At 42.3% G+C, this 17,696-nt stretch overlaps 1 protein-coding gene across 1 annotated transcript in view; it reads left to right on the top strand.

Annotated features, from left to right (window-relative positions):
• The first annotated feature begins 3,724 nt into the window (after positions 1-3,724).
• The window catches only part of PRDM15 (PR domain containing 15), a 29,166-nt gene continuing 15,194 nt past the window's right edge, over positions 3,725-17,696 (top strand). Inside the window, exons 1-8 of the mRNA XM_010076695.1 lie at positions 3,725-3,761; positions 7,137-7,230; positions 11,027-11,180; positions 12,041-12,293; positions 14,496-14,594; positions 15,364-15,588; positions 16,262-16,391; positions 17,489-17,667. Of these exons, the coding sequence (XP_010074997.1) occupies positions 3,725-3,761; positions 7,137-7,230; positions 11,027-11,180; positions 12,041-12,293; positions 14,496-14,594; positions 15,364-15,588; positions 16,262-16,391; positions 17,489-17,667 (1,171 nt within the window). The remainder of the gene's footprint in view (positions 3,762-7,136; positions 7,231-11,026; positions 11,181-12,040; positions 12,294-14,495; positions 14,595-15,363; positions 15,589-16,261; positions 16,392-17,488; positions 17,668-17,696) is intronic.

Genomic DNA, 17,696 nt, shown 5'->3' with positions numbered 1-17,696 from the left:
ACACAGTTCTCCAATATGCTCGTTTTCTGCTCACGTTCATTACGTTCATTAAACTTGGCATATACTTCATTCACCCCGGGCAAGGTGAACATGACTGCATGAAATGTTGGAAAGGGCAGGGTGGCATCAAGTCAGCACCCGCTCTTGTTACTCTCTGTTTCCCCTAACTGGTACTGAAATTTTTCCCCTTGTTAACAGTAACTGATAGAATTATTGTAATTTCTGAGAAATAGAAGGCCTCACTGTAGTTTACCAGATATTCTGTCAGATAGTTTCCAATTACTTTGAGCAAGTAGCTTGAACAAATTACATCATGAAGAAAACAAAGGGTCTTCTTTTAAATTCTTACTTGTTTTTTTAAATCCATTTTTCAAAATTACTCCTTACCACTGGAGCCTGTTTTCTTTCTTCAGTGCTTTACTAGGGGAAAGTATGCTTTTTTTACACCTGGTCTTACATTTTTTGATAGCTTATGGCTCACATGGTTCCCTGACTCTAATGCTGCATTTCATGTTCTGCAAGGAGATAACCTGTAACACTGCATCCCCTCAGTGTCTTCGTTTAGGTTCCCTTGAGTTTCAAAAGTGTTCAGAGGCCCATGTTGCAGCTGGAGTTTGTGTGCTTAGCTGTGTGCTCTACACTTAGGCACAGAGTCACTCAGTTAATTGTGCAAGCAGAGAATTCTGGTTTTCTCCTCTTTTTCTGCAGTCAGAAGTAGGCCTTGTACCTGTGGTCTAATTTCATCTGTGTAGCTTTTCACCTGATTATTCACTGCTTAATGATTGCTCTCTGTTTCATATAAAAATATCTGGAATTCCCAGAAGCTTTTATTATCTCTGCAAAAGCAGGACGTAATTGTCTGTGGTAGGATGAGTGACTTAATAGAATACTTTTCTGATACAAATGCTTAAAATTAAAAAAAAAAAAACATTCATGGCCCAGAACAACAGCAGATAGGAGTAAAAAAGCTCTGAAGTCTGTGTTCGGTGCCATCTTGTGAGCTAGCGTGGCACTGTGTGACTCCGTTTACTAGCTGGAGCAGGTGGCATAATGTAATTTAAAAAACTCTTGGGAAATACTGTTTAGATTTGTGAGGAGTTTTGAAGTGTATGGGTGAGAAGTAATATGTGTTTGCTAAGCAGAGTTGCTAAACCTGCTTTGGCGCAGTTCTTCCTTTCCTTTGCTTTCTATAAAGTAGGAAGGGAGGAAAAAAAGACCATGCAGGAATTTGTAACAAAGTGCAAATACTAACGCAAGGTACTCCTCTTTTTGCACCTGCGTGTTGAGATGTGAGTTTATTTGATACATAACACATTAGCCATTCCTGTTTATTTTTGCCATGTGGAAAATGAAAGTACTTGCTGCAAAAAATGAAAATTACACAAATGCAGATAGTGACTGAGATGTAATGTCCTTATCAACTATGTGAGGTATGTTTGAGGGAGCTTTCCGGTTTCTCCCTATCACCTTGAACAACATTTATGCTACTACAATTTCTCCGTCCTCTGCGCATCTGAACCATTGGCCAAGAAGAGTATTTGTTAAGTGAGACGTATTTAGGATTACAGTCTTGTCAGGACTCAAAAATAGCTGGACATACAGCTCTTAAAATAGTGCAGAGCATCAACAAAATACCTAGGTTAAAAAAGAAAACAAACCATTTTTTTACATCAACCTACAGTGCACTTTCTGTGGCTTGTTTTGCACCATTATACTCTGTGTTTCCCTAAATACCTGTGGCACTGTTTACAGTGCTTTCAGGAAAAGAGATTTTGGGAAATTCCATGAATTGCGGCTTGTGCTCAGCATTGGACTTTTGTATAGATGTTTAAGCATGTTGTTGTATGAGTTAAGTCCCAAAAGCCATAGCCAGGGAAGGCCTAGTTTGTACCACTGAGGGGCAATGCTAGCCCGTTACTGGGGGAGCAGGCGTTAGGAGGAATCATGCTGTTGACATTCGGTGGAGTTGGGGAAGTCAGTGCTTGGGACTGGCCATGGGAGAATGCCAGGGTGCCCAGACTTGGTGCCCAAAATCCTCCTTAGGCTGTTGCCCTCGTAAGTGAGCAGTAGGATCGCTCCTGTTGTGACCAAGAGCCACAGCGACTAGGTGTCCCTTTGTGTTCCCATCAGTTGGTGTGCTGGCTTTCCACCCAGCACATTTCTGTGTGGCGGTGGACTGTCCCTTGCTAAGTGGGAGTAGCTCACAGTTGAGCGAAGGAACCTGTTTGCTGCTTCTGGTGGAGGCTTGATGTGGAGGCGAACATGGGTGCAGCTGGCAGCTGCATATCAGGCGTTACTCCCTGGCACATGCAGGTGCTATCGTCGTGTTTAGCAGCAGACTTGGCCCCCGTGTGGAGTCCTTCCTGAAACAGTGAAAGGGGTTGTGTGGGACAGGGACTTCACTTATGCTGAGAAGTCAATAGAGCCAGTACCTGTGCAGAAAGAAGTACCAGCTGCTCCGGGCTCCAGCCTGAGGCATTTTTCCACAGCCCAACCAGGCAGAACATATGAAGCACCAGTGTTCAAGAGTAAACTCGTAACAGGGGCTCCTGCTCCTGCGCTGATCCTGAGTAATGGCTGTGCTTGTGCGTATCTTTGGCTTGGCTTTTGTTGTTGTAGTAGAAAATGCTTCATCTTTTTTCAGACGGGGCTCTGCTAGCTAGTGTGTCTTTGGTCATGTTTCCTCTCCTGTCTGCCTCCCTTTTGCAGGTTCAGTCTCTTACTCCTTCGTGTTTTCTTCTTGACCAATGTGCTTGCTGTTTCTGCAGCCTTGTTCTCTCTTAGACTTCGGTCATGATCTTGATGTTGCTTTGCCTCTCACTGAGGCATTGGGAAAATTGCATATTTGAAGAGGAGAGCCTTTTCATGGTTAGAAAAGGGAAAACTGTCTTCTAGATCCTGCTTGTGTTGTGATCTTGGCCATATATAACAGACTACTTGCCAACCATAATTTAGTTTGTCTAGACATAGTTGAGAAGCAGTATATAGTGTTTATGTGAGTTTTTAGTACTGCCAAAGCTGATTTATAAAAGTGAATATAGATTATCCTTATTTTAAAGGTGAAAGCAAATTGGTGAGTTACCATTTCATGGAAGGTCAGTGACAGAGATGGGATTTGTTTTCCCAGGTTTTTCTGAAGCTTGGTGCTGCAGTATGCCTTTATCTTTGAAACAAATCTGAGATCATACCTGTAGTTTTGAGGTTCTTAAGACTATTGTATTTATTAAATAAGTAATCCACCCTTTAGTGATAATTTTTTTACCTACTGTTCAATAAAATGTTGCGCTGAAGCAGATGGCCCTTGTTTCTGCAGTGGTGATTGCTGGCCTGGGTTAGTCCTCTGCCCTGCTTGTTCTGAGGCTCCACAAGAACTTGGAGCAGGCAGTGCAGGGACACACAGGAATGGCTGGAGGTTGGTGAGAGGAGGGATGGGGAACTGGATGAGAACACTGCCTCAGAGAAAAATGCCTGTGAATGTACAGACTTCTGGGCTTCTTGGTAGTGATTTCAGCAACACGTGTAACGATACAGTAGTCACTGGGGGATTTTTAGCAACTTTAATTTCTTTAATTTTCTGTTGATACTTCTGCAGGGGCAGTAATATGTTCAGGTATGCTCTGGGTCAGTCAGCATCATTACTCAGTAAAGGGATGTTTCAATAATACGGAAAGTAAAAGTCATTCAGAACTAACTTCATCTTTTGTATTTTGGCAGGTTTAAAAAAATGGCTGAGGATGGCAGTGATGAGACTATGTTTATTTGTAAGTATTAGAAAGGAAAATTATCTACTTCTCATGATGTGACTTATCTACCCAGAATGTTTGAAATTAAAGACTAGAATAGACTATGTTTTTATTTAGAAAAGTTGTCATGTAAAGGAAGCTCAAACAGCTTATGGAGGAGCAGAGAGAAGGTTCCTAATTTTAAGCATACACATTCTCTAGGTTTTGTTGGCAGACGCACAAAGAGACCTCTGAATGTGAGTTAGCAGAACAGCTTTTTCATGGTTGAAGTGAGTGAGATTGAAGGCCTAACATTCATCTGAGCTCTTCGTTTATACAGCCAGCTTTAGCAACCAGGGGTGTCCGTGGGGAACTGTGACCTCTAGCCTGAGTTGAAGATCTGCACCTCCGCAGGAGGAGGATACAGCCTCGTTATTCTATCTGGACAAGCCCAGTCTGAGATGCACTGACTGCCCTGGCAAATCTCACGCATGGCATTCACTGCGTTTTCTTGTGCCCCTGTGACTAGACCTGCAGTTCATGCGGCTTGGCTTTGTGGTCTGCCTTCCACTACGTAACCCCCTGTGCCAGACAGGGTTCCACGACCTGGGATCTCGACTAATGGGGTCACGGTGTGTGAAGAGAGGCTGCAGCAATGGTATACCCAGGGAGTGTGGTTGGCAGCGTCCCATGCTTAGTGGAGCTTGGTTAGTAGGTTTGTTTCCCAGTGGCATACTAGTCCTGCAGCCTCTCCTTTGTCACCAGCGTGGACATGCAGGATCTGGTGTTAACAGTGGAAAAAAGAGATGTCAAGTCTGTTTACCTACTTGTATGTTCAGAGGGGGCCCAGATATTGCAGATCCAACCTGGAAAGAGCAGAATGGAACATATGTCTTTGGTAGTATGGATCCACGGTCTTTTACCCCTGATGGCTTCACAGCTGCACGTTAGCCTTATGGCAACTATATCGGAAAGAAAGTTGCTCTTTTCCCTCCACCACAAGATTCACCAGGGTTCCTTTAAAAATAATGTTGACTCAATAGGTGTTCTTACTGAGTTGCAGATACCAGTGCTGAAGTTACCTTAATCTTCCCCTTCATAAAAAGGCCCTGTTGTATAGCAACAAGGATTGGGATGTGATACTGTTCCCTAATCGCACATTTAGAAGGTGTCGCACAACACAATCTTCCCCCTTGCCTTGGAAATTGTTTTCATTGTATTTCTTGTGCTCTCTGTAACTTTTTCTCATGGGACATGGGGACTGCTTATGTTCTGAAAAAGTGAGTTGTTGTAAATTATATTGTGCAGTGCCACAGTTAACATAATTGAATACGTATTTCATAAAAATAAGAGAGTTTTAGAATATGTTTTATAGAAGTCTGTGAATATGCTCCCTCCCAGGGTATTTCACCATTTATCCCATGCTTAGTTTTGTATTTCTCCTGTGGCTGTAATCTGTTGAAAGTGTCACATGTGGTGAGTGTAACAGCCTTGGGGAATGTCTGCTGTAAGACATCACTTAGATTTTGAGAGACATACTGCACAGCGTCAGTGTCATATTCACCTTGCTTTGATCATTCATCCGCAAAGGAGTGAGAGAAATGTGTAGCTTATTCCTCATGTAATTTTGGACAGTGCTGTCTGCATCTTGTTGAACCTGTGCAGTGTCTATCTTTGCAGAAGTGAGGGGTGCCTAGGCGCAGTCAAAAGATACGGGAGATTACTTAAATGCTTTGTTTTCTTCATCAGCAAAGCCAATTTTAAGAAGCTGTCGTTCTGGCTATTCCTTCCTGTATTCATTGGTTATGACAACCCTTTGTGGTTGATAATACAGTTCTTTTCAGCAGTCTGGTTTACACATTCCTCTGTGGCTCCTCCACCCTCTCTGGTTTTGGACATTTGTATTTAGCCCAGGTTATTTCAGTAATACTCAGTCCAGTGTGAGCTACAAGCATACCTAAGGGAGGTGGTGGTACAGTAAACAGTGCAGGACAGGGGGAGGCCACTTGCATATAGGCTTAGATTTGATGTGGATAGCACTTAGCTGCTGATCCTTTCCTCTTATACAGCTGTCTGGTGCTTTACAGCAAACTGAACTGGGAAATTCATTCAGCTGAAAAATAAACTGATGGGGAAAGCTGGTTGTTTTGTTCCTTGGTTCACCAGAAAGCAGGACAAACAGCTGTACAGGAAGCAGTGGCCAGGCTTGGGGGTTGCACGAGCTGATACTGCTGTTTGTCAGATGTATGTGGATTTTCACTGCTAAGCTGTTTTTGTTGCCAGAAGAAAGAATGACACGGAGCTGTGCATTATAGTTTGGGATCCCTTTTCCACATCTAAGAAGAAATCCTTTTGTTAATTCACTGGGACAAATACTGGGACGGAGGGGTTTTCAGTTAGATGTACAGAGTAGCTTTACCAGAGGGGACATATCCTGGAATAACACGGTTTTTGTCTTGTTCTCTTCCCAAACAAGGTGTAACCACCCTCTACTTTGCATCCTTACTAGGGTTACCTATTTGCCCTCGTGAGTGTGGAGCTTAGATGGAAATTGCACTATAGGAATATAACCCCTGTGCGATGATCTCTTCTTAAGCTGTGTCAGCAGCTGACCAGGCAGGGCAGTTTGACAGCTACTTTTCAGAGTAAAGCAATGTATGTGCATTTGAAATCCTGTTAAGCTGGCTTATTTTAGAAAGCCTCAAATTATCCTGGTCTGAAAATTGTTTCTTAGGAACCATTCAGTTCTGGGTAATTTACAACCACTTAAATTAAAAGTTAATTTAGGTAAGCTGACAGTGAATCAAGAAGTGGCCAAGGCGTATTGCACAGTGAGCTGACTTCTTTGGAAAGGCACCAGAAGGCATCTTGGAGGTATCTCTCCCTCCGCTGTGGGTGAGGAGCATGAGCGGGCCAGACATGGCTCTGGGTAGAGCTGGGCTCCTACAGCATGCTTGTGCCAGTTCTGCTACTGGTACTTGGCTTATGCCTTCTTTCACTAAAAACACCACGGTACCCAAGCTGTTTCTAAAAACCTGGGTTCTGGTGAAGGTAGTAATGTGGTTAGATTTATATGCTAGATATTGTGGCACTTTATCTGAAAAATAATGTCATCTTTAAGCAGAATATTTACTGTGGATGTAAGGCAATTATTTTGCTTGGAAAGAAAATATAGACCATTGTCTTCTGATAGTATTGATCGCAGTGTGTATTCTCTCACCCATGCAGGTGCTGGCTATCAAATTGATGTTTAATTATATGTATTTTTTTAAGCAATATAAATAAATAGCTGCCTTTATATATATGTATTTTTACTCGTGCTAGATTTTGTATTTGGCTCTTGAAAGAAGGAGGCAACTGTCTTACAAAAGTGTTTTCTATCAGCCTTCCTGTATGCTCTCTGCTTCCTTGCAGGGTGTGAGGACTGTGGGCAGTACCATGATTCAGAGTGTCCTGAACTGGGCCCAGTGGTGACAGTCAAAGACTCCTTTGTATTGAGCAGGGCAAGGTAAGGAACATTTGTGTTAGTTCTGACTAACCCAATGCTCAAGTTAATTCTTTAAAGCATATTTACTCTTTCATGGGTGTCACACTGACAGCTGAAAAGTGAAGTCCCAATCTGTGGAAAGCACATGGCCTTGATTAAATAGAAAAATTGATGCACACACTTAAGGACTCTACTGAATTGAAGCCAAAAAATAACTTGTTGCTCATCAGGACTTGGCTTCTTTGATAAGGTTTCTGGTAAAAAGTCAGATAGTGCTAGATGGGGTGATGACTTCTGTCTTGGTCAAGTACCTGTAACTTTTTCCCCTTCTCAGATGTACTGTATTAGTTTCAGAGAAGTGCATGAGAATTTCTCAGTTGTGTGAATGGTTGTGTCCTCCTGCTTGGTATAACCTCTGCAATTCCTCCCCTGAGAGGCAAAACAAGCTGTTCTTATTATTGTGTATCTTTATGAGTGATTAAGGGTAATGCTTCTGTCAGAAAACCTGTGACAGCACAGCAGAAACATTAATGCTTGCCAAAAGAAACAAATAGTCTACATCTAGTTGGAGAAAATTAACAGTGAGTAGCGATTTTTACAGAGAAAGGCAATCAGGCATTGTCAGCAAAATTCATATTAAGGTATAAAATGTAAGGCTAAGGAAAAGAAACAACTATTGTGAAGATGCAGTACAAATTCAAAAAGGGAAGAAAGTTCAAATGGCTTAATGTATTACACAGTGTGCTTAGGGTTTCCATATTTCTTCTTGGGAAGTCACAGACAGAAAACATGGGCATGTGGGCAGCAAGTCTGATGCATGCTTGCTATGTAGGCCATACTGTGGGTTCCCAGGATCATTTTGTAACAAGTACTGAGTGTGCTGTGTCTGCCACCCAGATGCTGTGACCCCTTTCTGCCTGGGCAGGGTGCTCTTGGTGTTGCACAGTGCAGGTTGGCTGCACATGGGCACGAGCTGTAGCAATTTTTCTGGGCCTTCCGGGAAAAGGAAGCTCCCTGCAGCTTCGTGCCAGGCACTGTCTTCATGTGTCTGGAAACCTGCTGTGGGTGAACTCCGGCAGCAAGTGTAAATGGGGACTACTGTCTTAACAGTCCTGACACTAGGGGTGTTTTGTTCTTGAGGGTAATTTCAAAATGCCCATAGGAATAATAGAAACTGGTGATAGAGATGCTTATCATATATGGAAACTGGGCAGTGCAGTAAGTCTCTAGCCCATACTAAGCAGATTCACTGACAAGTTAAACTGTTATTTCTTACCTTTTATCTTTTTTATTTTTTTGCCTTGCAATTTAATTCTCCTATTTATTTGCATGCTGGAGAATTACCATAGTGACCAGATATTCCAACTGTGAATGTTTGCGAGTATGGTGCATGTCATGGTTTTCAGCCTTTTTTGACATGCAGATGCTAAGTGTTCCCTCATGGAAGCATTGGCTGCTGGATAGTGGATTTGAAAGCAGACTTTTAAAATGGCCATGTTGTAGAAAAATGTGTTTGTTTTCCTGAAGAGTTTGCAGCTGGAAACAGGCAAGATAAGAAAGAGAAAGAAGAAATATAATTGCAGCCTTTATTTTACATCTGGGGAACAGTACCTGAGAGAGTGAATTGTCTGAGGTTGAGGGCAAATTTAACCACAAACTGGTTATGAATCCCTTAAAAAACAGTCTAGTTGCTTAACCACATAATCATCGTTTCCTCTGTCCTACCGAAAAGAGAAAATGGATGCTTTATGATTAGAAAAGAGGCGTTAAGAAATGTTTCCTGGACTTTACTGTCTCTAACATTGCATATTCTGTTACTAAAACTAAAAGCATTTTTTCAATTCATTTGCTTATCACTGTGATTGCAATGTTTTTGTATTTTTCTTCATCTAGACAGGAAAGTGGATCTGCCCGTGTCAACTTTTGTAGAGTTGTCAGTAGCCTGTCTGATTATTTTTAGCTTTTCATCTGTTAGCACAGCGCTGAAAAAACGGGGTTGTGTTTGCTGTCTATAAAACCAATATGGTGCTTCCAGTCATATTTTTCTGGAAGATGTTCGCTGTATATTATATGTAGTAACAATATTTACTACATATAGTTCTTCTCAGTAGCTTGTTCGGTAAATGAGAGAGACAGGGAGCAATGTATCAGTGTTTGTAATAAGGGAGCTAGAAGACAGAAGGGAACTTCCAGGGCTTTCATTTTAAGGGTTATATTCTGCATACGTATACAAGATGTTATTTGGGGAGGAATGTAGGTTCTTTTTTAGAATAACCATGATCAAAACCAAAGATCAGTAGAGTCATAGGATAACTCATTTTGGAAGATCTCTCAGGACATTCCAGTCAGAACTAACATCAAGGCTGAACTGCTCTTCATTTTTATGCATATTGTCTTGTCTGTTCTTGCCATTAGGCTCTGAGAAGAACCTGAATCCTTCATCCCAATGATGTCCCCATAGGTGTGCACAGGTGTCTGTTTTGGCCCCCACAGCTATCTCCTCCCCAGGCTGATCAAGCCCTGCTTCCCCAGCCTCCCCTCACAGGGTGACCGCTCTAGCCCGTGACCATACTGGTGTCCTCCCTTGAGCTTACTCCAGTTTGCTGATGTCTTTCCCATATTGGGAACCCAAAACAGGAGCAATAGATAGATAGTATCTAGCAAGTGCAGAGCAGAGAGGCACAATCACTTGCCTCGATCTGTTGGCTGCTCCTGTTCATACAGTCCAGGATATGTTTGGCCCCCTTTGCTGCTGGGACATGCTGTGGCCTCGTGTCCAGCTTGCCGACCACCACCACCACCAGGGTCTTTCTCTCCAGTGATGGTACTGGCTGGGGTTCTTCCTTCACAGGTGCAGGACTTTTCATTTGTCCTTTGGAATGTCATGTGGTTTCTGTTGGTGTATCTCTCCAGACTATCCAAGTCCCTCTGGATAGCAATCCTGCCCTCAGACATATGGATTGTGCCCCCAAGTTAGTATGACCTGGAAACTGGATGAGAGTACACTCTGTTGCCCCTTCTAGGTCATTGATAAAATGTTAAACAGTACAGGTCCCAGCACAGTTGTTTGTGGCCTCCAGGTAAAGTAAGAGCCATTGATCATGACCCTCTAAGCCTGACCACCCAATGAGTCATTTACTCTAGTAGTTGTGTACCCATCCAGACCATAACATCCCAACTTTGATACAGAGATAGTGTTGAAAGCCTTACTAAAGTCAAGGGAAATTACATCCGCTGCTTTTCTCTCATGCACAAACCTGGTCGTTTTAGCCTGGAAGGCAAATAATTTGTCAGGTATGAGTTGCCCTTAATCCGTGGTGACTGTTTCCAGTCACCGTCTCCTCATGGGCCCATAAATGTCTTGTTCCATGGTTTTCCCAGGGATTGAAGTGAGGCTGACCACCTTGTAGTTCCTTGCATCATCTTTGGCCTTTTTTGAAGATGAATGCAACATTTGTCTTCAGTCATCAGGGAGCTCCCCTGATGCCCATGATCTTTCGAAGATGGTAGAGATTAGTCTCACTATGGTATTGCACTGTTCTGTCAGCACCCTCAGGTGCAGCATGTCAGGTCCCTGGACTTATATGGGTTCAGCTTTCCCAAGTAGTCACTGACTTGGCCCTCCTTCACTGCTGATGGTAATTCTTCTGTGTTTATATATATATCCTCATTGAAGTTAGGGTATTTTGATCAGAAAAGTTTTCTGTCACTGGAGATTGGAGAAATAGATGTTGACTTCTTTCTTCCATGGGTTCCTGCAGTGTTTTCCCATATGTAACTGTTTGGTTTTTTTCTCAATTCCCTCTTCAACTTTTAGGTCATCTCTGCCTTCTAATTTGGAGATAAGACAATTGGAAGATGGGACTGAAGGAGTGTTTGCTCTGACTCAGCTAGTGAAACGTACCCAGTTTGGCCCATTTGAATCCAAGAGAGTTGCCAAACTGGAAAAAGAATCAGTTTTTCCCCTGAAGGTAAGACACACGGCACATGAAACACAATAACAAGGAGTCGGTTATACCAGAGATTAATTTATGCTATTTAACACTATGGAAAAAATGTGTGTGGGGGGGGCTATTTAGGACATCTTTGAGGCGTGCCCTATAATGGACTAGCTAAACAGGCATTCTCTGGGAAAGATACAGAAGAACCAAACTAGAGGCTCATTTTTCATGTTTGAAGTGAATATCCTTATAGGAGATAGGTCTAGGATAGTGTCAGCAAAACTGCTTCTCTTTCACCTTTTTCATGTGATGATACAAGAGGGGCCCTGACTATGGCAGTTCATTTTTATTTTTTTTTAATGAGGCTCTCCAGTTTCATTGTATTTGCTTGGTGAATGTAGTTCACTAAGTTTATGGAATATGCAGAATAAATATTTGTTTCTGTCTTGCATTTGTTTCATTCTTTTCTAGACAAGTTTTGGTAGGAAAAGTGCTATGGTAAAAATTTAATTCAGTCTTAGGTGTTAAATAATACCTGACTCAGAAATAAAGATTTAGAAATGTAACTCGAGCTAATGGGTGTTCCACAGCATGCTGTTTGGATTCCCCTCCTTTCTCCTGTCATTCAAATTTTGTGAGAAACTGATGGCTATAGCAAGAATTCTCAGGATAGAAGTTCCGTTTGTTCCCATCCGGCCCTTGGTAGTCTGGCTCAGACTTACTCATCTGAAGATACAACTGATACATGAAACATGCCCGATGCAAGTGTTGAGGCTTGCTCTGTCTCTGATGTACGTTGAATGGAAGCCATTGCAAAGGCAGAAAATAAAATTTCTTCTTAACTTTGTGCTGTTTTTAGGGTTTTATTGTATGGATATTTTGCTTGGCAGGTGTTCCAGAAGGATGGGCCCCTGGTATACTTTGACACCTCAAATGAAGATGATTGCAACTGGATGATGATGGTGCGACCAGCCACCAAATATGAGCATCAAAACTTAACTGCCTTCCAGCATGACAATGATATTTACTTTACCACCTCACGGGACATCCCACCAGGAACTGAGCTGCGAGTGTGGTATGCAGCTTTTTACGCCAAAAAAATGGAAAAGCCAGTGCTGAAGCAGGTCACTAGTATTGCCAATGGTATGTGTGGGGGCCTTTTTTCCTTTCTAAGGGCCCAGTCCTGATAGGGACTGACAGCCCCCTACTGTTGCAGTTGACAGTGCTGTTTATCAAATAGTCTCTGACCCTGAATTTGTTAGCCTTTGGAGTCAGGCTAACCTGCCTACATGGTTGCCCTCCAGGAAGAAAGCATAGATTCTTCACCGTGATATATCTGAGTTTTTGAAAACAGGTAGCCTAGTTGATGTTTCAGCCTCTTCAGAGTGAACAAACTGGATAAGTAGTTCTTGACTAAAGAACAGGTGGTTGTATCAAAAACACTTCTGTGTAGAAGAGCAAAGGAACGCAAGTGTCAGTTTAAGTCTGTATGCAGATTTGCTAAAGAAGCCATTCTTTTTCAGTTGTAGTGAAAATGTTTTGGTTTTGCTCAGAACTGTTATGCATGTCTAAAAAACTACTTTTATCTTATGCAGCCTTACATGACACCCACTAGACTAAGATAAACTCAAGAGTGAACTGCCATTCTACATGAGTGCTTGTGCATTGGCAAAGAAAGGCAGCAGATATTTTAGAATTGGAATTAGAGTTGCCGGAAGTCTTTTGTTCGTCTGCCCCTTAGTTTTCTTTGCATTTCTACAGCTAAAAAGCATGATCCTTTAGCATTGCAAGGGCATTTCCTTTCTGCTCTTGAGTTGGGAGTACTCCCTGAATGTTATTTCTGCTATGCTGAGTATAATTTGGGGTGACAAATGGCTTGGGAAGAGGCCATTGCCATCAGCATGCTTTATGGCTGATCTTGATGGTAAGCACAGTCTTAAGTGCTACAGCTGAATAAATGGAGTTAACAAGTTTCTGAATTCTAAAATGCTTCCATTTTTGTTAACTGAGAGGTTTCACCTTTTTCTTCTTTAGTTTAACCTGTTCATGTATTTTGTTATGCATGTGGGTATTTAAAAATATTGTTTAGGTACGTCCTCCTTTCTCTGTTCAGCACTTTCATTATACGCTCTAGAATATGAAAGGCACGTTATATCACATTCAGGTGTAAGAATGTCCTGGTTAGGATTTTACATGAGAATATTTTTTGCAGGCCTGCTGTAGGGATATATATTCTGACTATGGTTACTGCCCTCAGCACAGAGTGAGAGAATCGAAGAGTCGGTAAAGTAAAGAAAATGAACTGTTTTTCCTTTTCACAGATATGTGCTTGGTAGTGATGGAATCTGATAAGGAGAGGAACAAGACCTCTTCAAAACCTTCGTCTGCTGTCTTCCCCCATAAAAAATCAAAGAAATCCAGCCTACCAGCATCTGACCCAGCAGGTATGCAAAATTAAGTTATTTTTAAGGGAGATAGAGGACAAATACAGATCCGAGCGTCCCAGACTAAGAGCTGACCGGAGTGGGGGGAAAAGCGACCACCTGGCCCCAGCTAATGATCCCAGAGAGGGAGGGTCCCGAAACTCACGAAACGGAGATAACAGTCCGAGCGTCCCAGACCAAGAGCCGACCGGGGTGTGAAGTGGGGGGGAAGGCCTTGGGAGAGCGATCCAGAGCCAGAAGAGAACTGAAACCGAAAGGCACCGGAACCAGGAGGGCCGATCTTCCTGGCTGTCCTCACCTATATACTGGGCATGACATGTATGTTATGGAATAGATTATTGGTCACTCTGGTTCTCAATCTAGTAACCGAAGAACAAATCTTGGGCTGGTAGCTGGGGCTGCCCTCCCAGCCCCCCCCACCCTGTCTGCCAAGAGCGAAGAAGCTGAAGGACCTTGAAATAATTATAAACATTCCTTCTTTACCAACTTTTCTGAGCACGAATCCAAAACACAGCCTCTTCCTAGCTATTATGAAGAAAGTTAACTCTGTCTCTGCTTAACCCAGGACATAACCCCAGTATTAAAAGTGCTGAAAATTGCTTTATATTGTGCCTTTGGTAATCACAGTTCTTTAGAAAAGGGACCCTCCAGACTTTACAAGAGCACTGATATTCTCTCGTGGTATCATTTAGTTTCTGTTCTGACTTCTCGTCTGTTCTGATATTTCAAGTGTTCATGTTTGGAAAATCCTGAAGTGGTCCCAGCTGTCCCTGTGGGCCTCTTACTGCTTCAATCATAACTTGTGGTACCCAGGGAGTTATTGGAAGATAAAGCTACAGGGATTTACCACTTTCCCATTTTCAAAGCTTTTCAGTATTTCTTGTGATTTCTTCTGATTTAGTGAACACTCCAGAAGGCAGTGGAGCTGGAGAAGCAGAGTCCAGCCAGTGGACGTGTAAAGTGTGTTCATCTGCTTTCCAGGAGCCTCAGCTGCTGACAGGTAAGAAGTGTCAAAAATTCATGAGAGAGTACTCAGAAGCATCAGGAGAATTCTGCTCTTACAGAGCAGGACATTGTTGCAGTAAGATAAAAGTTTTCATTTTTGTGTTCCTTTAAGAAAAAGGGTAGCGGGGAAGAAGGTAAAACATTATGTTTTGGGTATGGCAGTTGTCAGTCTCCAGGCAAACGACTGTGATGTTGAATCTAGAGGAAATAAAATAGTTCTCTATAAGATGACATGTGAATGTGAGGAATATCAAGGATTGGGAACTGCATGAGCAGTGTATAAGGTCAGTGATGCCAGTTTATATGTAGTGATATTATCTGTCTGTTATTTATGGCACAGATTTAGTAAAGGTAATGAAATACATTTTTTTTTCTGCTTTTCATTTGCAGCTATTCTATGCAGTTTTCAAAAGAGCTTAGTATATTTAAGAGCTCTGACCATTTGATGAATCATTTTTGAAAAGGAGACTTAAGCTGCTAAATAACTTGGGCATTTGGAAAAATGCACCCGTTATCAGGGGCGCAACCTTTTTCCAGTGCTATCTAATAAATCTCTTAAGAAATTCAGTCCCTGTGAGTAATCATTTCAATGTTTAATAGACTGTATGCTTTTATTTAGGAAGGTACTATGACTGCTTTTGAAATAATTTGAAGCGAGTCTCTGCTAAGTGAGGTTGACCTGATAGACAGGCTTCAGCTGGATCTATCCCTTTGAGTATTTCATGACAGTTTCTTTTCCTCCGTGTTCTTTCCCATCCACCCAGAGCACTTGCTGAGTCACCTGGAACAAGCTAAAGGTGCCCCCCAAACCAGCCAAAATGAGGCTGTTGCAGAGAAGGCAGCAGAGGCTCCCCCTGTGGATCAGCCAGTGGTTTGTGATGCAGCGAGTGCCAGTACAGACTCAAGGAGGAAGGCCAGGCGGGGAAGAAAGCCCAAAACAGCAAAAGCAGAAACACCTCTTGTCGTTGTTGAAGAGAAAGATTCTGCAGGTAAAACAAAACTTAAGGAAATGCAGAGCACATATCCCCTCATATGTCTGTATTGATGCCTTCTCAGAAAGGCCTAAAAAGTAGCACAGATGGAGGTTTTTAGTTAGATCACTAAAGCAGACGATTTACAAACTTTATTAATTATCTCTGAGGTGTTTGTCTACATTAAATGTTGCAGCACCTACACTTAGGTTACCTGCATTCTCCTGTCATGGTTTAAGTAATAGAGAGGCCCAGGGAAACAGAGGACAGTGGTTATGAGAGACCTGCCTCGCTTTCTGCAATAAGAAGTGGGAGAGAAAGCATATTCCCTCTCAAGAGGAGATACCTTCCTCTCTCTGCCTTAAGGTTTATTCTTGAAAGGGGACTTTTTCAGGGCGCTACCTTCCTTTAAGGGAAGTTCTAGTAGGAAATTTCATGATGCGTAGTCAACTGACCCCTGAATAATAGGTTGGAAAGGTAAGAAATTATGTCTCCAAAAGAGCTACATCTTGCTTGTCATTCAGTAGCCTCTTTCTCTATTTTGCAAGTGCTACCTACACAATCCATTATTTGTCATGGACTAATAATAAGTTCAGTGCCACATCTCATTACAGAAGCAAATTCTTGCATTTGAGGTTTTATTTCTAGCTATCCACATTAACACTGTATTTTTATGACGTGTTTTCAGCAGAACGTGTAGCTGATGTAACTGAGGTCCCACCAGAAGAGGTAGCCCTGCCTGCAGCTGCAGAAGAGAGAATTATGGAATTGGTTTTAGGAAAGATGCCTAGCACCACAAATAGCATCAGTTCAGTGACAAAGTAAGTGCTCTGGGATGCAGAATTTCCTCTTGGGCTTAATTAAGATTATGTAGCATGTAACAGCTCTACTTAACTTCTGGGCCCACAGATGCTCTTTTTTATTAGCATAAAATTGTGTGATGCTGCTGCTGCTACCAGAGCTGACTTTGAATGCCACAAAGGTGGCTTGTGCACTGGAGATGGTGCACAGATGGTGAGATATTGGTGGTAGAATTTTGGAGCATAAACCATAAGAATTTCATTTGCCATCATGTTACTGCCTTTATTCAGTGTGATTCCAAAAGCCTCCTGCAGTTGTAAGGTGAAATATTACTCCTGTTGAATGTTGGTGGTAAAACAGGCAAAGAGATTTTTGCTCAAAAAATTATGCTAACCATTATTATTCATTCTTGCTTGTCATCTTAACTCCTGAGTGACTTTATGTTGATTTGTGCGTGTGATACTTCAGATTTAGAGCAGTGGGAGGGGAAAACTTCAGTATAGCAGAACCTCAGGGAGACTCTTAAATATAATCTGATTAGTTTAGATTCTTTTATGTCTTTTTGTCTCAGTAAAATTGGCTTTTTGAATTTTTTTTGTACAATAAAGCACTTGATGTTTCAAAATTAGCTAGTAATGCCTATATATTGAAGTCCTGAGCAGACACAGAGAATACATCAAAAATGCATTCCAGCGGGTGGTTATGCTGGGAAATAGAACAGTACTGCTTCTTGGCGCCGTGCTGACCTCTTATCATATATGCCTTTTGCATGCGAGCTGCCAAGCTTTCTAAGCTGAAATAGTACTAATGTTTCCAGAGGATCAGCAGAAAAGATCTTTTGTGTTCCTCTGAGGGGCCTGCAAAGAGAATCTCTGAGGCTGGTGCTTTTTTCCTCGTTTTTGCTGGGTGAAGATAATTTGGGGTAAGCCACGCTCTGCAATCTGCTGCTTCCAGGGGGTAGCCAGGAGGGTGCATTGGCAATGAGGAAGCTCCAGGCCCCCCTCTCCTGCCAGAAGCTGAGCATAACACTCCTATAGCTTCTGCCAGCTGGTGGAACTCTTTCTTGCTACCTGTGGGATACCTTTCAGTCCCTGCCTTTCTTTCTCTAATCCAGTAGGTTTGCCCATCACCAAAACACCATGTCCCTCAAAAGAAGTTTAATTCTCTCCAGTAGACATGGTATACGGCGGAAACTGATAAAACAACTTGGGGAGCACAAGCGAGTCTATCAATGCAGTATCTGCAGTAAAATCTTCCAGAACAGCAGCAACCTCAGCAGGCATATCCGTTCTCACGGTGGGTTTGCTTTTGCCTCACTTGCGTAT

Source organism: Pterocles gutturalis, unplaced genomic scaffold, assembly GCF_000699245.1.
Source record: "Pterocles gutturalis isolate BGI_N339 unplaced genomic scaffold, ASM69924v1 scaffold51438, whole genome shotgun sequence".
Lineage (NCBI taxonomy): Eukaryota > Metazoa > Chordata > Aves > Pterocliformes > Pteroclidae > Pterocles > Pterocles gutturalis.
This window is presented reverse-complemented; position numbering and strand designations above follow the sequence as displayed.